The sequence below is a fragment of the Danio rerio genome, chromosome 11, assembly GCF_052040795.2.
Source record: "Danio rerio strain M-AB ecotype USA chromosome 11, GRCz13ab, whole genome shotgun sequence".
Taxonomy (NCBI): domain Eukaryota; kingdom Metazoa; phylum Chordata; class Actinopteri; order Cypriniformes; family Danionidae; genus Danio; species Danio rerio.
Window position 1 is genome coordinate 700,274 of NC_141031.1, and position 27,969 is coordinate 728,242.

A 27,969-nucleotide genomic window follows, 5' to 3' on the forward strand; every position below is an offset into this window, starting at 1 on the left:
GTGTTGGCGTGGGTTTCCTCCGAGTGCTCCGGTTTCCCCCACAGTCCAAACACGTGTGTGTGTGTGAATGAGTGTGCATGGGTGTTTCCCAATGATGGGTTGCAGCTGGAAGGGCATCCGCTGTTTAAAACGTGTGTGTGTGTGTGTGTGAGAGAGAGAGAGACAGAGAGACAAAGTGTGTGTTTGAGAGTGTGTGTGTATTGTGCGTGTGTATTGTGTGTGCGTTTAGAGGGTGGGGTTTGTTTGGTTAGAAGGTGGTCCTTTCCTCGGCCACACATGAAAGCTATAAGACAGCCGGAGCTCCTTGAGAGTGTGTGAGACACAGACTGCTGTGTGGAGTGTGTGTGTGTGTGTTCTCTACAGTGTGTTCTGCGATGATGATGATGATGAAGATGTGCACTCGTGAGTGTGTGACTGCAGGTCTGCTGTTCTTCATGTGTGTGTGTCTGAATCAGCAGATGCTGGAGGCCTGCAGCTGCGCGTCTGCACATCCACAACAGCTCTTCTGCAGCGCTGACGCAGGTACGGCTAACACACACACACACACACACACACACAGACAAACACAGACACTCACATATTCATACTCGCACATGCATACACACAGACACACAAATGCACACGCACGCACACGCACAGACATTACAGCGATATTCAGAACTCCTGCTGTAAACACACTGGAGCAAATCAGATACCTGAGTGACTGTGTGTGCAGGTGAGTGTGTGCCCAAGCTATTTTTTTTACATGCATTTTTTAATTTAAATTTTATTTCTTTTTGCTATTTGGGCATATTGGAACCTAATAAGAATAAAATCTATGTATCTTTTTTGATATGATATACTTTTAGAGAAAAATTATATCCATATACAGCTGAAGTCAGACTTATTCGCCCCCTTTTCAATTTCTTTTCTTTTTTAAATATTTCCCAAATAATGTTGAACAGATTCAGGAAATGTTCACAGTATGTCTGATAATATTTGTTCTTCTGGAGAAAGTCTGATTTGTTTTATTTCGCCTAGAATAAAAGCCGTTTTATATTTTTTAAACACTATTTTAAGGTCAATATTATTCGCCCTTTTAAGCTATATTTGTTTTTGATAGTCTCCAGAACAAGCCACTGTTATACAATGACTTGCCTAATTACCCTAACTTTACCCTAATTACCCTAGTGAAGCCTTTACATGTCACTTTAAGCTGTATAGAAGTGTCTTGAAGAATATCTAGTCTAATATTATTTACTGTCATCATGACAAAGAGAAAATAAATCAGTGATTAGAGATGAGTTATTAACACTATTATGTGCAGAAATGTGTTGAAAATCTTTACTCCGTTAAACAGAAATTGGGAATAATAATATAATATAATATAATATAATATAATATAATATAATATAATATAATATAATATAATATAATATAATATAATATAATAAAATATAATAAATATAATTAATATAATAAAATATAATATAATATAATATAATATAATAAAATATAATATAATATAATATAATATAATATAATATAATATAATATAATATAATATAATATAATATAATATAATAATCAGAATAATTGCCGTGTCAATTTTTGTTCTTTTGTTTTTACTTATAAATCAAAGATAAATAAAATTAAATAAAAAATAAAATAAAGCAACACAGCTGACAGTAAAGAAGCATTATTTGTAAACAAACAATAATAATACTATTAAATTCATTCATTCATTTTCTTTTCGGCTTAGTCCGTTGATTAATCAGGGGTCGCCACAGCGAAATGAACCACCAACTCATCCAGCATATATTTTACACAGTGGATGCCCTTACAGCTGCAACCAAACACTGGGAAGCACCCATACACACTCATACACTACGGAGAATTTAGCCTACCCAATTGCCCTATAGCGCATGTGTTTGGACTGTGGGGGAAACCGGAGCACCCGGAGGAAACCCACGCCAACACGGGGAGAACATGCAAACTCCACACAGAAACACCAACTGAGCCAGCCGGGACTCAAACCAGCAACCTTCTCGCTGTGAGGGGATTGTGCTGCACACTGCGCCACCCTCAATTATTATATTATTATATTTTAAATTTTACTTTATTTCCATAACCAAAAGCTAATTTATAATTTTTTTTAAATGAATGAATGAATGAATGAATGAATGAGTGAATGAATGAATGAGTGAATGAATGAATGAATGAATGAATGAGTGAATGAATGATCTCTTTTGAGAGCGAGTAAAGCTCAACAACAGTCCATGTATTGATGACACTGCAACAGCTTTTCTTACTTAGAGTTTTTGTCTAGTTTCAAGTCAAATTACCTAAAAATTATTACTATTAAAACATTTTATAGACGAGCAAAAATATTGTGTTGTTTACAGAAATAATGAGTGAGCTTTTCCTAAGTTAAAAAATCTTGTTTTTCTTCTGACATACGAGTACTTCACTTTCCCATTGTCAGATTATTTGGCTTGTTTTACGGAAAAATCCATTTAATTTTGGCTTATTATTTCTAAAATCAAGACCATAAGTTTTGCTTGTCTAGAAAAGCTTCCTGATTTAGGATTTGTTAGATATTTGGTCTAGAGAAATGACAAAAAAACTCTAAGTATCTTTATTTGCAGTGTATATTTGCCTTCTTTCCGCATGCAGAGTGTGTGTTTTCGTGTTTAGATGTCCAGTGAATGTGGTGTCCGGCTCACAGACTGAAAGGGTTTGTCTGCTTCTGCATTCCAGTCTTTGTTCTGGAACAATGAGTCAGGAATGAGCGGCATGAGTTTATAAACCCAAGCAGATTCCTGGAGTATTCCTGCAACCAATAAAGTAAAGCCACATAATCCCTGTCCGAGAAAACAATAACGCATCGCTCTGCCATCCAGCACACCGTCAAGACAAAAACAGACAATTCTGGAGGAGTCTTGAGTAGCTCTACATTCAAACTGAAATATCTCCTGTTACAGAAGCACTCGTCTGCATGTTGTCAGTGTGAGTGTGTGTTCATGCTTCTGTCAGTCTATTTCGCTCCTGTTCATCTAGAACTCCACATCTATAATCCTCTGAGTCTATGCTGACATTATCCTCAGCAGCTCAAACACTCTAATGGCGAATGGACAGACGGCTGCTTCTCACTCAGGCCTGCTGGAGATGCTAATGAGATGGAGAGATGGACACTAGTGGGCGGGGCTTTCCCCCTCTGATGACACGTACAAAGGGAGAATGTCAATCACAGTGTTTCCCCAGACGGAACTCAAACCAGCGACCTTCTTGCTGTGAGGTGACAGTGCTAACCACTGAGCAACCAAGTCAAATATATCATCATAATGAGTTTCAGTTCACTGTAAATCCTCTGAAAGCAGAATCTGGATGATATCAATCTTTAGGAAAATATTGCCAACTGTTTAATTCCAGCATGCTGTCCGTTAAACTAGCAAAATGTGTATTTGCAGACAACATAACTGGTGGTGTTTCACCATCATGCTCTAATAATAATATAATAACAGCTGCCTGTTTTCCCGTTAGTGCTGCGGGCAGAGATAACCGGAGAGAAGATCAGGCGCAGAGAAGACATTAACCCGATGTACGGCCTGGGGAAAATACAGTATGAGGTGCAGGTGATCAAGGTGAGCAGATGAACTTCAGGATCACGTCAGTGCACTGCTGCGATCAGAGTTGGGTTTAAGGAGTTACAAAGCACAGTCACTAGCAGGGGCATAGCGGATGATCTGGCTCTAAAAGTGAGGGAGACATATCCCCCCTCTCGCTACACCCCTGTTAACTAGTGACTATTAATAAATTACTTTTACACTAACAAGTAACAAATTACTTTTACTTTTGCTTTTTTTTGCAGTTATTTCTAATATACTTGCCTTAAATAAATAAATAAATAAGTCAACGAGTCAACTGAGAGAAGCAGAGCGCTCGACATATACGAGTTCACCCCTTATGAATTTCTTATTTCAATTAATTGTTTTCTTTAGGATGTTCAACAATATTATATTAGTGCATATACAGTACGTTAGGCTAGTGAAGCAAAATCTGGAGCTAATTTAACAAAATAACATTCAAAATTAGTAGACCTGTTGGCGCAGTAGCCTAGTGGTAAGCGCGCCAACATATGGTGCAATAGCACATCAGGCATCGCGAGTTCAAATCCCGGCTCAACGAAATTACCCTACCCCCTCTCTCTGTCCCGCTTCGCTTCCTGTCTCAATAGTATCCTATCTAATAAAGGCAAAAAGGCCAAAAATAAATCTTAAAAAAAAATAAATAAATAAATAAAAATTAGTAGCCCAAATTTATATGTTAGAGAAAAATATTAAATAAAAATGTAAAATGAGCACAATTCAAGAGAAACCAAAAGATGCAGAACATTATGTTGATATTTTGTTGTTTGTAATTTCCCTCCAATATTTTGCATGTATTTAAATGTATTATCTTTGTATTTCTGAAGATGTTTAGTAACTAAATATTATTTTAATAAGTATATCTGTTTAATAAATCTGTTTTTTTAAATGCACTAAAATATATTACACATAATCACCGAGAAATGGATAAAACAATGTTTATTTACAAAAGGGAGTGTACTCGTTTATGTTGAGCACTGTATATATAAAAAAGTCGACTGTAAAAACGAGACTGTAAAAGTGACAATTAAAACCCACTGCCATTCAAAAAGATGGCACGCATCTTGATAAGTAGCTCTATGACACTCTGGCTGGGAAACATTTTTGATATGTGAGATTTATACACCCTCCTGTAAAATGTTAATTATTTGTCAAATATTTCTGAACTGATATTTAACAGAGCATTTTTTACAGTATTTGCTAGTCTATTTTTCCATTAGTTTGGCTGGAATATTTAAAATAATGTAGAAACTAAACTGCTGCTGTGGTCAATGTTATTAGCTTCATTATCTTATCTTTCAATTGTCTACAGAGCAAAACCACTGGTATACAGTGCTCAGCATATATGCGTACACCCCTCACCAATCTCTCTTTTAAATTCATACTTTTAATAGGAAGCTCAGCAATACTGTATTGGTGCATATACATTAGATTAGTCACTATTGAAGCCAAATCTGGAGCTCATCTAACAAAATAACTTACAATAACACTCCAAAAATTCGCACAGCCAAATTTATATGTTATAGAAAAATATTAAATTAAAATCAAGAGAAGCAAAACAATGGAGAAATTTATTATAAATTTTGTAGGTTGTAATTTATTTTTGCATTATTTTGCTTGAATTTAATTGTATGATCTTTCAATTTTTAAATATGTTTGGTGACTAAAATATTATTGTAATAATTATATCTGTTTAATAAATCTGCACCAAAATACACTCACTGAGAAATGGATAATATTCATTTTCAAAATGGAATGTACTTATAGATGTTGAGTACTGTACAATCACTTGCATAATTACCCTAATTACTCTAGTAAAGCCTTTAAATGTCATTTTAAGCTGAATACTAGTGTCTTGAAGACTATCTAGTCAAACATTATGTACTGTCATCATGGTAAAGAGAATAAAGAGAAAATAAATCAGTTATTAAAACTATCATTCTTAGAAATGTGTTGAAAACAAATACTCTGACTTCAACACAGAGCCTCTAGCAAAACGACAGGACTAACGAAATGCTGCTGTTGTAGGTGTTCAAGGGCTCGGACAGGATAAAAGACCTCCAGCATGTCTACACGCATGAGATGTCTTCAATGTGCGGGATCAGACTGAACCGTGGCCAGTATCTGCTCTCAGGTATAAGAGCTATTATGATGAGATTTTCCCAAAAGACTTTAATCCTCCGACCCTCAGGATGAGCATTTATTGAAACTGCTGGATGACCAAAGATGGAGCGGTGGTGTGTCGTTTACTGCCTGGAGGATGCAATAGTTTATTGTGTTTTTATATCTCAGAATATACTTCATTGTTGCTCTGTCAATGTCAAATGCTAGCGAACATTGACATCACCACTGCACTGTTTACAAATAACAACACAATCATTCCTTTTCATATTCATTATTGATTAGTGAAGGCTTATTTTCAAGCTTGTCCATTGTACAATACTATGCTCTAAGCTCAAATGTGCATGACTTGTAAACACTCTTTGATTCTTTCATCATATAAGTGTGTGTGTGAATGAGTGTGTATGGGTGTCTCCCAGCAATAGGTTGCAACTGGAAGGGCATTCGCCACTTAAAATGTATGCTAGAATAATTGGCGGTTCATTCCACTGTGGCAAATTTTTTTCAATCAATACTGATCTACTAAGTATGTTTGTTATTGGCATCAGATATGTGAGGATTGGTTTACTATGAGTTATCATTAGTTTGTTTTTTGTCCAGTCCACTATTCGCCTGTTGCCGTTTTAAATAATGCACTATAATAAGAATTAATATTAAGACCTCTGGGAAAATGAAACAGAAATGCAATGTGTGATATGTTTGTTGTCTCATAGGAAGTATGATGTCTGAGGGATTCTTCGTCACACTGTGTGACTTTGTTGAGCACTGGGACAGACTCTCCTTAACGCAGAAGAAAAACCTCAAATACAGATATCAGATGGGCTGTAACTGCACGGTAATATCCAGTAATCGAATTATGCATTTTATCCCAGTTGACAACAATGCGCAAATAAAGTGACATGCTTGAAAAGTGGCCAGGGAGAACCAGCTAATTTGCATTTAAAGGCACAGATGATACAGATAACATTCCGTCTGACCCCAAAGTTAACATTTTCAACAGAATAAATCAGTTTACTGATTGGTATTTTGACCTGAAAACAGACATGTTCTGTAAAGACAAAGGGCTTATTTTACATATTGTAAAAATGCCAAAATAGGAGAGCTTTTAAATTAGATAAAGTAATTTAAAGATAAACACTCCAGTCATTACCAAAACACTCCAGTCCTTACCAGAACACTCATCCCAACCAGAACACTCCAGTCACTACCAGAACGCCACTTCAATCATTACCAAAACACCCCAGTCATTACCAGAACACTCAAGTCATTACCAAAATACCACTTCAATCATTACCAAACACTCCAGTCATTACCAGAATACTCATTACTACCAAAACACTCCTGTCAGTACCAGAATACCACTTCAATCATTACCAAAACAACCCAGTAATTACCAGAACACTCCAGTCATTACCAAAATACCACTTCAATCATTACCAAAACACTCCAGTCATTACCAGAATACTCATTACTACCAGAACACTCCTGTCAGTACCAGAATACCACTTCAATCATTACCAAAACAACCCAGTAATTACCAGAACACTCCTGTCAGTACCAGAATACCACTTCAATCATTACCAAAACAACCCAGTAATTACCAGAACACTCCCGTCATTACCAAAATACCACTTCAATCATTACCAAAACACTCCAGTCATTACCAGAATACTCATTACTACCAGAACACTCCTGTCAGTACCAAAATACCACTTCAATCATTACCAAAACACTCCAGTCATTACCAGAATACTCATTACTATCAGAACACTCCTGTCAGTACCAAAATACCACTTCAATCATTACCAAAACAACCCAGTAATTACCAGAACACTCCAGTCATTACCAAAATACCACTTCAATCATTACCAAAATACTCCAGTCATTACCAGAATACTCATTACTACCAGAACACTCCTGCCAGTACCAGAATACCACTTCAATCATTACCAAAACACTCCAGTCCTTACCAGAACACTCATCCCAACCAGAACACTCCAGTCACTACCAGAACACCACTTTAATCATTACCAAAACACTCCAGTCATTACCAGAACACTCATCACTACCAGAACACTCCAGTCATTACCAGAACACTCATGATTACCAGAACAATCCTTGTCACTACCAGAACACCTCTTCAATCATTACCAAAACACTCCAGTCATTACCAGAACACTCATCACTACCAGAACACTCCAGTCATTACCAGAACACTCATCACTACCAGAACACTCCAGTCATTAACATAACACTTCAGTCTCTACTACAACACTCCAGTCGTTACAAGAACACTCATCACTACCAGAAAACTCATCACTACCAGAACATTATAGTGTCTACCAGAAAACTCCAGTCTTTACCAGAACACTCATCACTACCAGAACACTCCAGATTTTAGCAATGCATTTACTAACCAAAAATGTTTTGATATATTTACTGTAGGAAATTTATAAAATGTCTTCACGATACACGATGATTACTTAAAATCCCTAATGATTTTGGGCATGAAAGAAAATACTTTGACTCACACAATGCATTATTGGCTATTCCGACAACTGGCTTTGTGGTCCTGGAAGACATATTACAATATAGTAATCTCTGAAATTGTGATCTCAACAGATATCCATCTGCACTGAACAGCCCTGTCACCCCAAGGTAAAAAACGAGTGTATCCTGACAGACTGGTCATCCTTGTGGCCATTTGAGGATGGAGAACCAGTTCATGAATATGCCTGCATCCGACACAGTGATGGCTCCTGCAGCTGGCATGAAGGAGGAACATCCGTACCTTCTGAAAAAAACACCACAGACATTTCTGAAGGCTGAGAATGTAGAAATGAATACCCAAAAATCAGCTCTATCTTACAGACACTCAGAACACCTTAGCAACCACTTACTTGGCTAACCTAACAACCAAATAACTATTCTAGTCACTTTGAAAGCACTCCAGTCACTACCAGAAAACTTGTCATTACCAAAACACTAGTCACTACCAGAACACTCCAGTCTCTACCAAAACAATCAACACTACCAGAACACTCTAATCACTACCAGAACACACTAGTCAATACTAGAACTCACCAGTCATTACCAAAACACTTCAGTCATTACCAGAACACTCATCACTAGCAGAACACTCCAGTACCAGAACACTCCAGTCACTACCAGAACATATCAGTCACTACCAGAAAACTTGTCACTACCAAAACACTTAATACTACCAAAACACACTAGTCAATACCAAAACACTCCAGTTACTACCAGAACACTTGTCACTACCAGAACACTCCAGTTCCAAGACTTTAGTCATTCCCAGAACACTTGTCACTGAACACTCCAGTCACTACCAGAACACACCACTCACTACCAGATCACTTGTCACTACCAGAACCCTTGTCACTACCAGAACACTCCAGTCACTACCATAACACACCAGTCATTACCAGAACACTTCAGTCATTATCAGAACCCTCGTCACTACCAGAACACTCCAGTCACTACCATAACACACCAGTCATTACCAGAACACTTCAGTCATCATCAGAACACTCGTCACTACCAGAATACTCCAGTCACTACCAGACAACTTGTCATTACCAGAAGACTAGTTATTCCCAAAACACTTGTTACTATCAGAACACTTGTCACTACCAGAACACTCCAGTCACTACCACAAAACTTGTCACTACCAGAACACACCAGTCACTACCCAAACACTCATCACTACCAGAACACACACTAGTCATTACCAGAACACACTGGTCACTACCAGAATGCTCATCACTACCAGAACACTCCAGTACCAGAACACACAAGTTACTACCAGAACACATCAGTCACTACCTGAACACACAAGTAACTGCCAAACAACCATGCAGAACACTCCAGTCATTACCAGAACATTTGTCACTTACCAGAACACTTCAGTACCAGAACCCTTCAGTCACCACCCAGAACACTCCAGTCACTACCAGAACACTTGTCACTGCCAGAACACTTCAGTACCAGAACACTTCAGTCACCACCCAGAACACTTCAGTCATTACCAGAACACACCAGTCACTACCATAACACTAGTCACTATAAGAACACACCAGTCACTACCATAACACTAGTCACTATAAGAACACACCAGTCACTACCATAACACTAGTCACTATAAGAACACACCAGTCACTACCATAACACTAGTCACTACCAGAACACACCAGTCACTACCATAACACTAGTCACTACCAGAACACACCAGTCAGTACCAGAACACTTGTCACTACCAGAACACACCAATTGCTACAAGAAAACACAACTACCATAAAACCACCCATAACACTACAGTCACTAAGACACCTTAGCAGCCACCTAAGAACCCATCACACTTTATCAACAAGCAACCACTCTGATCTTCATAGCAACCTCCTGACGAAGGCATGTTTCATGATGTATTTTTCTGACATGTACAGTTAGCCAGTGCTCTTAACATACAGCAGTAGTTTAAGTTGACTGTCTAACCAATGATTTGCATTATAGTTGTCTGTATTTGATTATTATTGATTTTATTCGTCAACGCAACATATCTTTTCTGATTTAATTTTCTATTTCAAAAGGAATAAAGATTAAAAACTGCAATTTGACTTTTTTTTTTTTTTTTTTGCTTTCTGAAATAGACAGAAGTGTTTTGCACAAATTAAAACAAAAGTACAATCCTTTGCATTTACAGGTCTCAATGAACTAGTTTATATTTGATCTGTATAGTTTTGGATTGCTGTATTTTAATCTTTTGGTTTGACGAGGTAAGCTTAAATATAACATTACTGGAGGCATCCGGAAATAAAGAAGGATGTGAATTAAGGAATTAACTCTAACTGTTTGTTTTTATCTGATGAAATGCTGATGTTGTGCAATAGGCGTTCGCGTGACGGTTCCAGATAAATTATGCTGACTTCCAGACCATGATATGAGAAACAGCTAATCTTAACAGACAACAAACACCACAGAAACACTCTCTGTGTCATTTATGATCACAACAGGAGTTATAAAACGCATACAATGTGGACGGCTTTATAAATCTAACTGCGATATGTAGATATGGAGAATGTGTGTGGATTTATTAAGAGGTGCTCTTTCACTGTAAACAGTTCTGTAACACTATTAGAGGATATTTTCAACAAGAAAATATTAATACAAAACTTTAATGCATCACACTGCAAAAAAATACATTTATTACTTTGAGTTTTTGTCTTGATTCTAGTTTAAATTTCCAAAAACAATTAAATCATGAAGAATTTCCAGACAAGCCAAAATATTGTCTTTCATAAGCAGCCAAAATTAGGCTTTTCTTTAAAACAAGCTAAATAATCTGCCAATGGAGTGTGCAACATATTTTTGCTTTCTCTTTGAAATAAGAATATATAGCTTACCTCATTGGCAGATTATTTAGCTTAAGGCAAAACCTACCTAATTTTGACTGATTATTTCTTAATGTCAATTTCAATGTCAATGTTATTTATATAGCACTATTAAATACAACCACAGGTTGACCAATGAGCTGCACAATACACATCACAACAAAGAAAAAATATACCATTACAATATTGTACCTAAAACAGACAACTTCCATTGATAAAATGCCAAATCGAAGAGGTTTTCAACTTAGATTTGAAACAGACAGGGATGAAACAGATCTAATACAGAGGGGCAGAGCATTCCACAACCTAGGACCAGCAGCAGCAGGAGGTGAATGATGTGAGCCATTTTTTTCTGCGGACCACTGCTCATTTGCACTAGGTTGAAAACTTAGAAAAGTTGATTGGTCATAAACCAGTAGAGACAGGCCGCACTGCGCAACTGAAAAAAGTGTTGCATGCAGAACTGTTGCAAACAATTTATTTGTGTTGAATTTAAACAAACAAATTAAGTTTAATAATGTTCAACTTGATTTGTTTGTTTAAATTCAACCTAAATAAATAGTTTACAACGTTTTAACGTAAAAAAAAGAGTAAATCTAAGGAATCATCTTTGAATATTTTTTTTTAGTGTAGGAAACAAAACCACGAATAAAATACAGACTTTAAAGTAAGCTGTAAGATCGACGACACGAGACAATAAGTTAAAACAAGACAATATGTTTTGCTTGTCTATAAAATGCTGCTTTATTTAAGCATTTTGAGATATTTAGAAACAAGAAAAAAACTTTGTACTTATCATTTCTTCTTAATTCAAAATTCACCATCAAATAAATAACAAAGAATTTGTAATTTCATAAATAAATGCAGTACATACTCTCTGAAATAAAAGGTGCAACTGGGATGATACCTTTTTAAAACGCACACTTTTGTACATCACCGGTGCATATAGGCAACTTAAAGGTACAATTTTGTACTGTAAACATTGTATGACAATAAGTCAACACATAATTTTATTTTGCTTTAACCTATTCGAATGAGTTTTAATCAGCTTTCAGCTACTTTTTAAAGTTATACACATTTTAACGTAATACTTTTAGTCAGTTTGATTGATGCAAGTTCATAATTTGATTCAGCTAAAACAATTTAAGGCAATGATAATATTTTACAGTGTACTATGAAGTACGCATTTATATTAGGCATTATAATTTCCTTTAAAGTACAAAGTGTGCTTTAGAGCACTGCCCCGTGACATGAGAGTGTGCAGAAATATGTTCCATGCATTTTGTAGCAATATAATTTCTCTGTACAAAATCCTGTTTGGAACAAGAATTATTTGAGGACTGATAAACTTATACACTTTATCTTAATATAAATACTTATTCCTTGATTTATTTCATGAAGCTCAGAGTGCATGTTTTGTTTTATTTGAACATTAAATATATCTGACAATGCTACATGAAACATTATGGTAGAAACCTTCAGAACATTAAATGATTACAGTCACACTTTACAATAAGGTTTCAGTAGGTAATATATTTATTAAAATGCACTAATTATGAACAACATTTGTACAGCATTTAATAATCATAGTTCAGCAATTACTAATGCAGTAATAACATCCACATTCATGCTTTTTAACATAAGTCAATGCACCTGAGTTACCATCAACTAACAATGAGCAATTGTATTTTCATTAACTATGAACAAACACTGTCATAAATGATTCGTTCATTGTTTGCTCATGTTAGTAAATGCATTAACTAAAACACAACCTTACTGTAAAGGGCTACCGTGATGATTTCTAAGATTATGTAATCTGATGCCGACGCCTTTTTGTGCCTGTTTCTGTTGCTCAATCAGCACACAACTGAATTCTGAACTGTTTGCTAAGAGCTATAAAAGATGCCCACAGTGCCCAGAATAAAGCAGATCTGCAGAGACGCGGAGGTGAACAGTCAGAAGTGAAGATGATGAAGATGAAGATGTGTGTGTCTGCAGGTCTGCTGTTCTTCATGTGTGTGTGTCTGAATGAGCAGATGCTGGAGGCCTGCAGCTGTATCCCCTTTCATCCACAACAGGAGTTCTGCTATTCGAGTGCCGGTAAGACTAACACACACGACACTAATCAAATGTACAGCATGAATATATTCTGTGATATAATAATCTGCAGGATATATACAGCTTTTATTTACTCGAGGTCACTTAACTTAGTAAGGCATTATCATTAACTCAATTACTAGTGCATTAATTAATAAACACGAATTACACAAGGAGAGAGGGTACAAGCAATATACACTCACCGGTCACTTTATTAGGTACACCTTACTAGTACCAGGTTGGACCTTCAGAACTGCCTCAATCCTTGGTGGTGTAGACTCAACAAGCTACTAGAAATATTCCTCAGAGATTTTGCTCCATGATAGCATCACACAGTTGCTGCAGATTTGTCGGCTGCACATCCATGATGCCAATCTCCCATTCCACCACATCCCAAAGCTGCTCTATCGGATTGAGCTCTGGTGACTGTGGAGGCCATTTGAGTACAGTGAACTCATCGTCATGTTCAGCAGTCTGAGATGATTGAGCTTTATGACATGCTGCGTTATCCTGCTGGAAGTAGCCATCAGAAGATGGAGACACTGTGCTCATAAAGGGATGGACATGGTCAGCAGCAATACTCAGGTAGGCTGTGGCGTTGATGCTCAATTGGTACTAATGGACCCAAAGAAAATCTCCCCCACACCATTACACCACCACCACCAGCCTGAACCGCTGATACAAGGCAGGATGATCCATGCTTTCATGCTGTTGAGGCCAAATTGTGAGCCGAGCATCCGAATGTGTCAGCAGAAATGGAGACTCATCAGAGCAGCAACGTTTCTCCAATCTTCTATTGTCCAGTTTTGGTGAGTCTGTGTGAATTGTAGCCTCAGTTTCCTGTTCTTAGCTGACAGGAGCGGCACCCGGTGTGCTCTTCTGCTGCTGTAGCCCATCCGCCTCAAGGTTGGACGTGTTGTGTGTTCAGAGATGCTCTTCTGCAGAGCTCGGTTGTAACGAGTGCTTATTTGAGTTACTGTTGCCTTTCTTTTAGATGGTTGTGCTTGAAAATCCCAGTAGATCAGCAGTTTCTGAAACACTCAGAGCAGCCCCTCTAGCAGCAACAACCATGCTACAACCAAAGTCTCTTAAATCCCCTTTCTTCCCCATTCTGATGCTCACTCTGAACTGCAGCAGATCGTCTTGATCATGTTGCTGCCATGTGATTGGCTGAGTAGAAATTTGTGTTAACGAGCAGTTGGACAGGTGTACCTAATAAAGTGGCCGATGAGTGTATGCTGCATTTATTTTCTTAAGCTTGTATACCTACAATAAAAGTCGTCGTGCTCTAATGTCATTTTTGTTTAGTCCCTCTGAATATATTCTTTTGAGTTCCTAGAGAACAAAACATTTCAGCTAGGATTTATTTTGAAGGTTTTATTACACTTTAGCGTGGTGAACTGACTAATCATTTTTTCGTCACATTTGATTTGATTTTCTATCAGTGATTAAGGCTATGGTACTTGACGAGGAGCCCATACCTGGCCAAGACCCCGAAGAGATAAAGTACAAAATCAATGTGCTCCAGGTACAATTTTCATCTTTACACTAATCATGTTTCCATCAGCATCTTTCCATTGTGAACAGAAATATCTTCTCGTGTTTCTCCATGCAGGTGTTCAAGGGCGCTGAGCATGCAGGAATCGAGTATTTACACACAGCTAGTGACGGAGCGATGTGCGGTATCCGCCTGAGACCTGGCATTTATCTGCTCGCAGTGAGAGGTAAGTAAAGAATACAAAAACCCTAACATATGGTGGCAAAGGGAGCAGAACATGCTAAAAACTAAAGAAAACATGCACAACTACAAAAAACGGCAGAAAATTGAGAAAAGATCTTCATCAGTTTGCGAGCAGACGTGCTGCAAATCATCACAACGCAAACACAATTTTAGAAAATGCACTGCATCTTCACACAACTTTTTCAAATAGCTCAGAACACAACGGAAATGTTTCAAGGAGACCCTAAAACCTGACGGAACCGCTCATTTAGGTCAGCGGGTTCCAACAGGGGGTCAGTTAGGAGAATGATCATGTTGCCTCATGTTGTTCATTTTATCCCCTGGCTGACCAATAATGGACAAATCTGTAACTCTTCCCCCACAAAAAAGACCAAGTCTCTGTGATCCGCCTTCAGCAGCTAATAGTAATGATGACCGAGCATACTGGACCCAGGTGAGGACACATTTCAGGTCACAGCAGTAGCAATACTGGAAACATGAAATGCAGGAAATACCATGATAGTTAGCTGAACTATGGTTTGATTCCATTTTCTCGAAGAAAAGAGTCTCTGACCCAGCCACAGTGCGTTATCTGTGCCAAAGTTCTTGCTAACGAATGCATGAGGCCGTCCAAATTAATAAGACCTTTGCAGAAGCACATGACAAGCCCAGAGCATTTTCTGAGAATTTACAAACACCCAAAATGAGATGAGGAGCGTCACTACTCACAATAAATGTTTTCAAAATTGGCAACTAGTATAAGGGTCAATTTAAAGTGCGAAGGCTTGCGCTTTTCAGGTACAAGTGGCCTACTGATGTTCTGCTTTCATATTTTACATTATTTGTCAGGGCCAAAGCCAGCCTGATATAAAGGGTGGTTCTTTTTTCTCAAAAAGTAGATATATTGAGCACTATTTTTAGCTGGATTAGGTTGTCGGGAGGTCATCATAACCACAGTTTGTGATGTAACAAAAGTATTTCCTAAAGATTTAGATAAAAGAAATATTTAAAAAAATATTAATAATATTAAATACAAATGTATTGCATTTTATATCATTAGAAAAAAATGGTAGCCTATATTCTCCCTTATTAAGGAAATACCAAACAAAAATGCCAAAACTTTCAACTTTCCTCAGTCTGAATTTGGCTATTTGAAAAATAAAAAATGAAAACATAATAATAATAATAATAATAATAATAATCATAATAATAATGATAATGATAATAATAATAATAATAATAATAATAATAATAATAATAATAATAATAATAATAATAATCACAATAATAATAAACCTACTACTACTACTACTACTAATAATAATAATGATAATAATAATACAAAATATATAATAATAATAATGATAATAATAATATTATTAATAATGATAATAATAATAATAATAATAATAATAATAATAATAATAATAATAATCACAATAATAATAGTCCTACTACTACTACTACTACTACTACTACTAATAATAATAATAATAATGATAATAATAATAATAAAAAATTATATATATATATATATATATATATATATATATATATATATATATATATATATATATATATATATATATATATATATAATGATGATAATAATAATATTAATAATGATGATAATAATAATGATAATAATAATAATAATAATAATAATAATAATCATCACAATAATAATAATCCTACTACTACTACTGCTACTACTTCTACTAATAATAATCACAATAATAATAATAATAATAATAATAATAATAATAATAATAATAATAATAATAATAATAATAATAATCACAATACTAATGATAATAATAATAATAATAATAATAATAATAATCACAATACTAATGATAATAATAATAATAAAATAATAATAATAATAATAATAATAATAGATCTTCTTGTTTTTTCTAGCCTCTCTTGTAAAAAAGATGGATGACAACAACAGCCTAATTAGTATTTAATATGGGCTGCTTTTGGTGCTTCACACTTTTCCATTGGTCATTTTTTTGTTTTAAGAATATGATCCCAAATTTAGTATAAAAATTTAGAATAAAAGTTACTTGTAAAATGTTTTCTCAATTCAGCAATTGCATTGTGGGCAAAATGCATTGTGTTTGCGTTGTGAGGATTTGCAGCATGTACAGATATTTTATATATAGACCATTTTGAGGGATGTGAACAATAACAATGGTCTCAACATGCTTCCTGTTTAACATTTCTGGATAACAAGAATCTGAAAAGAGCCACATATTGGTAAATAATGTTAGGATAGCTGTTTTAACATTAAGTTTTAATTGAATTGTCTCTTGTAACAGATATGAAATAGTCTGATAACAAGCAGGAAATGTTCATGGGTCAGTGACATGACCACATTGAAATGGTCTATATACAGTATACTGTACATATACTGAGCTCTGCACTAGACGGTCGTGTATAACTGTTACATTCTGTGCATTTTTGTCATTGATAAAGGTGTGCATGTTGGACTGTGTGACCTTGTGGTGCGTTGGGACAATCTCTCCAAAACCCATAAAAAAATCCTCAGCTTAGGTCAGGAAGCCTGTGACTGTAAGGTAAATCCCATTCTTAGACTAACTCACAATAACAATTGAGTCAAGTTCATTCCAATAGAAAACCCAGACGTTTATATTCAGCAAGTGTTTGAATATGAGTGCTGGTAAGTATTGTGTGCATGAGTTGCACATACAGTCAAGCCTATTATTATGTATTAGTAACAATCGCATGGATATGATTTTGTTTTATTCATACTGATTTTTGCAAGAGCAATGCTGTATATGCTTTATATTCATGTTTAACAATTATTTATACATTTTAGCATCACTTTATGTTGAAGTGTATGTAAATTTAGATGAAATATGACACCTCTAATTAGCCTAAGCCTTTAAATGTCACTTTAAGCTGTATAGAAGAGTCTTGAAGAATATCTAGTCTAATATTATTTACTGTCATCATGACAAAGAGAAAATAAATCAGCTATTAGAGATGAGTTATTAACACTGTTATGATTAGAAATGTGCTGAAGAAAATCTAAAGAAAAGATATACATGCGCTAATAATTCTGACTTCGACTGCATATGAATTTTTGATAATAAATCTCAGTGGTCTATATATTTGCCCTGTGAACCTAATTGACCTAATTAAGCTGATGTTGTGGTGTAACAGTAAATAACTCCATCTGTGATCTTAACAGGTCAGTCACTGCTTTAAGGAGCCCTGTGATGAAAACAAGTGCTACTTGACAGACATGTTTGATTCGGTGAAGCTGTACTCAGAGTCGATCTGCATGGCCAACAGCACCGGCTCCTGCAGATGGATCAATGCATACTAATGCTGAAGAGCAACGGGGAAAATGATGCCTGAAGTAGAGTGTGAGGCGTTCAGCAGTGGAAATAGAGGCTGTTTTGGCTTTTGAGAATGCTTAAAATTATATATATATATATATATATATATATGTCAGCTTTTTCATGCATAATAAAATGAACACAAGCGTTTTGTCAAGCTTTGCTATGCTTTAGAAGTACACACAAAGTCTGTTTGTCTGCAGATTTGCTTAAAACTATTAAAATGTTTTGCATGAAAAAAGTCTGTGTTTGCTTTAAAGAGAAATGCATGTGAATGAATGTTAATAAACACATGCATTTGGTGTGTTCTGTGCGCATGACATCGCCCTCTCTGATGCATGTACTGTATCAAGAGTGATATATATTGATTGGTATTCAATTAAGCAAAGGCATTGCTAGACATAAAGCTCTACTGGGGCACAGCTCCCTTCAAAATAACAAATATAAATAAATATATTTATGCATGTTCACAACCGGGACCGGGAGCAGAGCAATGCTTCAGTGTCAAGCAGGAGGCACCTAGATACTATGCTGTTGAGTGTGTCAGTGCATAACCTGCAGGCACAGAACATCAATATAACGTCATATTGATGTTGTATCCCAATAAACCCAATGGATTTTGCTTGGAAATGAAAATTGGGTAGACGTCAGAACCCAATGTTAGACGACGCCAATGTCAAACGTCCAACCTAAAATCAACCAAATATCAATGTCTAATAATGTCACACAATGTTGTGTGGACGTTACCACTATGACATCTATCAGACGTTGGATTTTGGTCGCTTTCCATCAAAACCTAAAATCAACCAAGCATCAACGTCTAATAGTGTTACACCTTGACGTTGTGTGAAAGTTACCACTATGACATCTATACGACGTTAGATTTTGGTCACTTTCCAAGACAACCTAAAATCAACCAAATATCAACGTCTTATAATGTCACACAATGTTGTGTGGAAGTTACCACTATGACATCTATCAGACGTTGGATTTTGGTCGCTTTCAATCACAACCTAAAATCAACCAAGCATCAATGTCTAATAGTGTTACACCTTGACGTTGTGTGGAAGTTACCACTATGACATCTATCAGACGTTACATTTTGGTCACTTTTCAAGACAACCTAAAATCAACCAAATATCAACGTCTTATAATGTCACACAATGTTGTGTGGAAGTTACCACTATGACATCTATCAGACGTTGGATTTTGGTCGCTTTCCATCACAACCTAAAATAAACCAAATATCAACGTCTAATAATGTCACACCTTGACGTTGTGTGGACGTTACCACCATGACGTCGATCAGACGTTTGATTTTGGTCACTTTGCAAGACAACCTAAAATCAACCAAATATCAACGTAATTTGACGTCGTTATTGGACATCAAAATAATGTTGTCCTTAGATGCTGGCTAGACATTGAATTTTAGTCACCTGACGTCATGACCTAAATCTGACCTAATTTTAACATCTTATGATGTTGTGCCAGCAAGACTCAAGATTTGGCCCTGAAAACCTAAATAATTTAAAATCTTTGGACTTTAGCGACTATCTGTCACACAACCAGCGATCGCTCTCTAGAGATCGCTGGTTCTCACACGAACACCAGGGCCCGGTTTTTCAAAAGGTTTAATCCAGACCAAATTGATCCAGATTTAGTAATCCTGTTTTTGCGATCTGTGATCATGCAATACAGCTTACTTTTTGAGCCAGTTTTTCAAAGCAACATCGGATTGGATCAATCTGATCCAGATAGGAACTTTTCAGGATCACTAAATCTGGATTACCAGTGCTCAATCACAATGTAGATAGATAGGCCTGTGTAAAAAGCAACAAATATAATAGCCAGTGTGGGGTCAAAATATCTTTATTTTTATTTGAAATGAAAACTAAGATAATTTATTAAATAATAAAATAATAATAAATAATAAAAACAAGAAAAACCCCACCCCATCCTCTTCCAGCAGTCCGCTCATCTGAGACCTACAACACTGTACATTGAGGATATTTACAATAAGTTTCAAATATAGATGTAAATAAAAAAAGACTTAATGTCAAAAACTCCACAATAAGTTCAGACTTCCTCATCTGATGTGGAGAGAGCAGCTTGTCTGAGCGCAGCCTTTAGGAGGCAGATCTGAAGTTTGGCCTTGGTTTGCTGCAGTTTGGTCAGAGTCAGTTGTTTCTCTGCCAGATGCTTCTGCCCTTTCAGTCTCTATTTGCAATTGTTGAAAGAGAAATCTAAAGACATTGCCATTCTTTGCATTTCATTTTTGGTTATTTTGTTATCATTGCATGCATCACTAATAAATATTCTAAAAAGAAAAATATTTTCCATTGTGATGAATATATATATATATATATATATATATATATATATATATATATATATATATATATATATATATATATATATATATATATATATCAATTAGTGACAGAAATTTTTTTATTGTTTTTGGTAAATTTTGACAGCTGTTTGGGGGTTTATTTTATGAGGCCAAACTCTTTCTACTTTGTTGTAGGCCTATACTGAAAGGCTGAATATGTTAAAGCCAATAATCACTATAGCCTGACGGATGAACAAATAAAATTAAAACCTTATGAATAAATAGTATATCTTGTAAGATACTGTATGATCCAAAAATAGTATTATTTAATACATTTTTAAGTTTTCATTACATTTTGGGCATGAAATCCACGCTAAACCCACCCTTCTGATGGGATCAGTTTAATCCAGGTTTTTTGGATCAAAGTGATCCAGATCCTACAAAAAAGGTCTGAAAAACCCAAAGTAAAGGTTTGATCCGGATCCAAACCAAGATTAGATTACGTGATCTAATCCGATTAGGTAATCCGTTTTTTCTTTTGAAAAACCCATTTTCAAGATTTGATCCAATCCCTTATCCAAAATCCTAGTGGATTACTTTTAAAAAAACCGGGCCCAGGACTACACTTCCGCAATTCCCAGGACTACATATTCATACATGCACTTCTCCCAGACACGCACGCCTGCTCATTCATCTAGCTTGACTGCACTCACCAGCTGAACCCTGTCAGAAACTGAATACACACCATTCATAAGCCACTCTTGCACCCATTGAGTCTTGTTTGCATTAAGTGACATTACAACGCGTTTCTCCTTGCCTTGTTTTTCCGTGTTAGACCCTAGCCTTGTTTCCCTTTGATATCCTGTTTAGCTGCCTGCCTTACGACCTGTTGCCTGTTATACTGACTGCGATTCTGGACTGCCTGTAAATACCCGTTTGCACCTGATTTGACTTCTGCTTGCCTGACGCTCAATAAACCTGCATATTGGATCTTACCCCTGTTGTCTCTGTCACTCAACCCCGCCGTTACACTATCCTTCAGACCGTTTGGTTTCTGTTACCCATTTAATAGTGAGAAGTTTTTCATAACATAATCAAATATACAGCCACTTATCGCTTAATTTATTTTAAAGTACAGCCCAGAATCCAAATTTTGTTTCATTCATTTTCCTTCGGCTTAGTCCCCGATTTTATCAGGGGTTGCCACAGTGGAATGAACCGCCAACTAATCCAGCATATGTTTTACTTGGCGGATGCCCTTTCAGTCGTGACCCAGCACTGGGAAACACATGTTGTTTTATTTTTACATAACAATGGAAAATAATTTTAACTCATATTTTGACTTCTTACGTTGACAAACATAATTTGAACCCCTCTGGCAGACACTTTATTTGAATACTAAATGATTGACTAAATTCTAAGTATTTAAGATGATTTTTGTTGATGTAATTCGATGCCAAGACAAGCCTCTTGTTTTTCCCTCGTTCTGTCATTGCGCAATCTTTCAGAGGAACTGGAGAGTTGGCTGGGCTTTGCTTAAAGTTACATAAGATGCTCGCAGTGCCCAGACAGAAGCAGATCTGCAGAGACGCGGAGGTGAAGAGTCAGAAGTGAAGATGATGAAGATGAAGATGTGTGTGACTGCAGGTCTGCTGTTCCTCATGTGTGTGTGTCTAAAAGAGCACATGCTGGAGGCTTGTAGCTGTGGTCCCGCGCATCCACAAGAGCTCTTCTGCCATGCTGACGTAGGTAAGGCTAACACACACGACACTACTGAAATATACAGAGTTTCCCAAAGCTAACTGCAACATATCTGTTATATCAGTGTTTAAAGCTAGGGTACTTAGCATGAAACTCATCAAAAGCATGTACCCGGGAGAAGGATACTTTAAGTTCAACATCAATATAACCAAGGTGAAAATTTTCATTTTCATACTCCATTATTACCCGTAACATCATGTCTTTTTGTTGTTGTTGTTTTTTTTTTTTTTTTACCAGAATTGTATGTTTGTATTTCTCTATTCAGATGTACAAGGGGTTTGAGCATGCCGGAATCAAGCATTTCTTCACTCCTGAAGATGAAGGAATGTGTGGCATCAGTCTGACCCATAGCGTGTATCTGTTCTCAGGTAAAAACACTCATCTCTTCTGAAAACATGTTGAGAATGTATATATATATATATATATGAGACTGTATACATCTCTAATAACCGATTTATTTTCTCTTTGCCATGACGACAGCACATAATATACTAGTGTTCAGCTTAAATTGACATGTAAAGGCTTCACTAGGGTAATTAGGGTAAAGTTAGGGTAATTAGGCAAGTCATTGTATAACAGTGGTTTGTCCTGGAGACAATCCAACACTAATACTGCTGAAGGGGCGAATAATATTGAGCTTAACATGTTGTTAAAAAATTTAAAACTGCTTTTATTCTAGCCAAAATAAAACAAAATATACTTTCTCCAGAAGAACAAAATATTATAGGAAATACTGTGAAAAGTTCCTGAATCTGTTCAACATTAAATGAATATATTTGACAAAGAAACTAAATTTCACAGAAGGGCGAATAAATGTGACTTCAACTGTACTGACCGCTCTTATTCCTGATGCTGGCTCATTAGCTGTTGAAAGTCAGAGCCAATTCACAAACACATTTATGAACAAGTGGTGTACTGTAGTTTATGATGGGCACACGCTGTGTTTACACATCTAGTCTGAGAATGCAAACATTGACTTTTTGAGCTAGTTTTAAAACAAGGTGCTTCTTATTGCATCAAAGTGTGTGCAGTATGTGAAGCAATGTATTTTAATGCTCTATAACTCTTTTTTTTTCTACCCTTAGGGAAGCTCGTCTCCAGACACGAAGGTAATGGAACTGTCATTCTCTAAAACTACTGTGTGTATATATATATATATATATATATATATATATATATATATATATATATATATATATATATATATATATATATATATATATATATATATATATATATATATATATATATATATATATATATATATATATATATAGCCCCCCAAATAATAGTTCTGATATATTATAATATATATATATATATATAATTTAGACTGCTTAATAAAAATACCATGGACACTTAAAGTCTTTCTTTCAACAAATTGTCTTTGTAGATTGCTTTTTAGCCATAGTGATTTTTGTTGTGGGGATGTTGGTTGTGTATGAATGGCTTGATGTAGAAATATGTTTGTTTATTTGTGTAATTTTGTATTGAGTTTATAAATTTAATACCTTTTTTAACAATGACATTGCACTTTTAAGGCTCTATTTTGACGGTCCATGCACGAAGCGCAGAGCGCAAATGCTTTCAGGGCGTGCCAGTTGAGTCGCGCTATGGCACTTTCGCTCTTGTGGATAGGAAAACCTTGTACGCACAGGCATTAATTAGCCTATAAATCATGAATTGTGTTTGTTAAGCACAAATATTTGTTTCAAAACTATTTCTAACTTCAGCTCTAATTTCCAGCAATTGAATAAATGAACAATAATAATGAAGTGTGCTCAAAAACCTGAGTTATATCCAAATACACATGCTGTGCCCCATCTGGTCTAAAACCTGCAGGTGGACAAATCTAAGCTTGTTTTTAATAAAACAAATATAAATATGGATATAATAAATAATACTGCTAACAATAATAACATTAAACAAAAGCAAATTGAATGAACTGAAAAAGCCTCCCGAGATGAAGAAGGCATGGAGGAAGTGGTTTTTATATTTATGTAGGCTAGAAAATAATGTTTTGTAATATTTTAATCCTTTATATTTATATCCTATATATATTCTTATTATATCCTATATATATATCCTTAATATTTTATATGTTTTTCATATGTAAAGATATTTGCGTGTTGCTCTACCTCTTGTGTGTATTAAGCAGTGTGTAAGCGAGGACCAACTCTGCGCTGGACTTTAGACCGGGTTTGTTTTGGTCTATTGAAAAATCTATTATAGTTTCTCAAAATAGCGACGCGCCAGCAGTGCGCCTCAGAACGCCTTCCTTTTAGACCAGAACGCCTATGAGCGCACAAATGAGCGTGAATGCATTTGCTATTTAAACAGTGTGGCACAAAGCCTCAAAACTAGCAAACAACTATGGCGTCGCGCCTTACATCACATTGCACCGGGTGTATGATAGGGCTCATAGTATCTAATGATATCCATGTCATACAGTCTTCGTCTCATCACAGTCTTGGAAAAAAAAAAGGTTGTCAACAAATACATTTTGTCATTATTTTTGTTAACAAAATTACCACGGGCTCTAATGAAAAGTGATGGCACATTATAGTGACCTCGTGGCCATCATGTTTATGTCAGATTTATGTTGTCTTGGCCATTTCAAGAATGTCAGACAAAATAGGTTATGTATTTGTTTGTCAAGTTATCATAACAAAGACATCTCACCTTTGCATTTCAAATTATTGCTGTGCCTTATCATAAGCATGCATAAAATCTCAATCATATTCATATTGTGTAATGTCACGATCATATGTGTCGTAAAAGTCTTAAGAACATCCCATTAAGTGTTACCAAATGGTCAATAATCAATAACAAAACCACAGTTCAGTTTAATACGTGTACAGTCATCACACATTGTGTTGTTACAATTTGCTGATACATTTAAAGTCATAATTTAAGCCTCATTTCCCATTTTATATGCTAAACTAATAAGTAAGTAAGTTATGTGTATTTATATAGCGCATTTATAGTGTTTGGCCATACACCCAAAGCACTTCTCTCCACACCACCACCACCAGTGCTTCACCACACACCAGCTATAGGAGGAGTGGAGAGACAGTGATGGGTATGATTGGGATCATGAGAGGAGATGGCCAGGACACCAGGGTTACACCCCTACTCTTTATAAGAAGTGCCATGGGATTATTAATGAGCACAGAGAGACAGGACCTCAGTTTAACGTCTCATCTGAAAGATGAACAGAATATAATACAAGAAGCTGAACCCAAAACAGTCAAGTGAATGTCTGAAGAACATCACGGAGTTTACAGTCCCATACAAGTTGGATGTCGTATGAGCAAAAGCTGTACATACACAATAAAACAAGCTTCATTGTGCATTACGCTTGTGTATTTCCAGGACATGGAGAGAAAAGTCTGACTGTTGAGCTGTGTGACATTGTAAAGCATTGGAGAAGAATCTCCAAAACTGAGAAAAAGATCCTCAGTGTATACCGGAAAGCCTGTAACTGTCAGGTAAATCCCATTCCTGAAGTACTGCACACAAATACAGAATACTGTAATGATGTTACAGCAAATATTTAACTGCTGATGAAGTCCAGAGGTTTTAATCAGAGAGCTGATTAGATTTCAATGTCTGAAACCGGTTAAGTGAACAATACATAACTCCATCTGTGATCTTTACAGGTTAGTCACTGCTATATAGAGCCCTGTGATGAAAACAAGTGCTATTTGAGATACATGTATGATCCAGACAAGAACTCACAGTCGATCTGCATGGCCGACAGCACCGGCTCCTGCAGATGGATCAATGCATAATAATGCTGAAGAGCAACGGGGAAAATGAGTGTGTGTGAGGCAATTCGCTGTGGGGATAGTGGCTTTTAACAGTGCTTAAAATGCTTTATATGTGTCAGCTTTATGCATGTTAAAATGAGCACAATAGTTTTATAAAGCTTTGCAATGCAGTAGAAGATACACACATGAAAAGCTTTGCATGAAAAAAAAAGTGTGTGTTTGTTTTAAAGAGAAATGCATGTTAATAAACACATACATTCGGTGTGTGTGTGTGTGTGTGTGTGTGTTTACACATTGTACAAAAACACAATATCAAAACCAAAATACAATAAAATTTTAGCAAAAAACCTTCTGCAAACACTAATACCAATACTGATATAAGTCAACTGCATGCTGTATACAGTACTAGCTGTTTTCCTTCATTAAACTAGTTTCACCAAACATTTAACATTCTAACATTTTAAGAGAAACACAAGTAAAAAAAAAAAAGCAAATCCTCAAATTAGATTTTTTTCAGCCTTTTTCATATTATTGCCAATGTGATTAAATTAATCCAATATTACATCAGTGCATCTCTAATTAAAATATTTCATTTAAATGCACCTAAGAGAATTTATAGTATCTGCAAGTACAGTTAAAATATAAGACATTAAGAAGTGCACACTTAATACTAAACTGAAAAAATGGTTCATTGCAAATTGTTCCAAACTATTTACAGTTTAGGTCAGAATTATTCACCCCCCTTTGATTTTTTTTTTCTTTTTGAAATATTTCCCAAATGGTGTTTAACAGAGCAAGGAAATGTTCACAGTATGTCTGATAATATTTTTTCTTCTGGAGAAAGTCTTATTTGTTTTATTTCGGCTAGAATAAAAGCAGTTTTTAATTTTTATTAACCCATTTTAAGGTCAATATTATTCGCCCCTTTAAGCCATATATTTTTCCGATAGTCTCCAGAACAAACCATCATTACACAAAACCTTGCCTAATTACCCTAACCTGCCTATGTAACCTACCCCAGTAAAGCCTTTAAATGTCACTTTAAGCTGTATAGAAGTGTCTTGAAGAATATCTAGTCTAATATTATTTACTGTCTTCATGACAAAGAGGAAAATAAATCAGTTATTAGAGATGAGTTATTAACACTATTATGATTAGAAATGTGTAGAGAAAATCTGCTCTCCGTTAAACAGAAATTAAGGAAAAAATGAACAGGGGGCGAATAATTCTGACTTTATATAAGCTGAGTTTAAACAAATAAAGTTGAACATTACTATATTTAATTAGCTTTTTCTCTAAATTCCCATATCAATTGTTTACAAACACTTACCTTAGAAAATGTAGTAAATCCAATTAATCCATTTTTTCGGTGTATTAAGCACATTTCTATGACACTGTACACGATATAGCAGCAAACAAAGTAAAAGAGCCACATGTTTGATCAAAATGAGCAGGTGTTTGATTATGTGGTGTATTATGTTGAAATAAATGTGTTTTATTTCTCACCATGTCCCTGTAGTTGGAGTAAAATGTCTGATCAACCAGAGGGAACTTTTCTGGACCCATTTTCTTGTAGACGCTGATCAGCTGAGCGAACTGAGAGAGAGAAAACAAACATGATGATCAGTTTACATAGACATGACAAAAACTAAAAGCTGAAGTGTTGATGGTGTCACAAATACAATCTCACGAGTTGTCATCCTCCTCAGTTTCCTAAAATACACTTTCCAAAAGAGTAAACACCTGTCGGGGAAACAAGA

At 35.7% G+C, this 27,969-nt stretch overlaps 5 protein-coding genes across 11 annotated transcripts in view; 3 read left to right on the forward strand and 2 right to left on the reverse strand.

The window, feature by feature from the left end:
* The window catches only part of poc1a (POC1 centriolar protein A), a 521,349-nt gene that overhangs the window by 454,743 nt on the left and 38,637 nt on the right, over window positions 1–27,969 (reverse strand). The window lies entirely within an intron of this gene.
* syn2b (synapsin IIb) overlaps window positions 1–27,969 on the reverse strand; it is a gene marked incomplete at its 5' end in the record, with an annotated part of 84,101 nt that overhangs the window by 18,157 nt on the left and 37,975 nt on the right. Inside the window, 1 exon segment of the mRNA NM_001327771.2 lies at window positions 27,716–27,805. Coding sequence (NP_001314700.2) covers window positions 27,716–27,805 — 90 coding nt within the window.
* Window positions 315–10,376, forward strand: timp4.1 (TIMP metallopeptidase inhibitor 4, tandem duplicate 1). Of its 3 annotated transcripts, none has more exons than XM_087273093.1 (6): window positions 315–522; window positions 3,523–3,623; window positions 5,655–5,760; window positions 6,461–6,582; window positions 8,370–9,846; window positions 9,962–10,376. In XM_087273093.1, the coding sequence occupies exons 1-5, from the start codon at window positions 375–377 to the stop codon at window positions 8,574–8,576; spliced, it is 684 nt and encodes a 227-aa protein (XP_087129219.1). In that variant the 5' UTR covers window positions 315–374; the 3' UTR covers window positions 8,577–9,846; window positions 9,962–10,376. The 3 variants fall into 3 exon arrangements, with proteins under 3 accessions (XP_087129219.1, XP_087129221.1, XP_087129220.1); XM_087273095.1 differs by having other exon boundaries at window positions 8,370–9,339; window positions 9,914–10,376; XM_087273094.1 differs by having other exon boundaries at window positions 8,370–9,321; window positions 9,886–10,376.
* Window positions 8,937–18,584, forward strand: timp4.2 (TIMP metallopeptidase inhibitor 4, tandem duplicate 2). Of its 2 annotated transcripts, XM_087271769.1 has the most exons (6): window positions 8,937–9,321; window positions 9,886–13,255; window positions 14,698–14,780; window positions 14,868–14,976; window positions 17,454–17,554; window positions 18,193–18,584. In XM_087271769.1, exons 2-6 carry the CDS (start codon window positions 13,123–13,125, stop codon window positions 18,328–18,330), a joined length of 564 nt encoding a protein of 187 aa, XP_087127895.1. In that variant the 5' UTR covers window positions 8,937–9,321; window positions 9,886–13,122; the 3' UTR covers window positions 18,331–18,584.
* timp4.3 (TIMP metallopeptidase inhibitor 4, tandem duplicate 3) lies at window positions 18,469–27,755 on the forward strand. Of its 4 annotated transcripts, XM_087271683.1 has the most exons (8): window positions 18,469–19,437; window positions 19,543–19,955; window positions 21,294–22,424; window positions 22,501–22,589; window positions 22,702–22,804; window positions 23,522–23,545; window positions 25,812–25,927; window positions 26,099–27,727. In XM_087271683.1, the coding sequence occupies exons 3-8, from the start codon at window positions 22,292–22,294 to the stop codon at window positions 26,228–26,230; spliced, it is 597 nt and encodes a 198-aa protein (XP_087127809.1). In that variant the 5' UTR covers window positions 18,469–19,437; window positions 19,543–19,955; window positions 21,294–22,291; the 3' UTR covers window positions 26,231–27,727.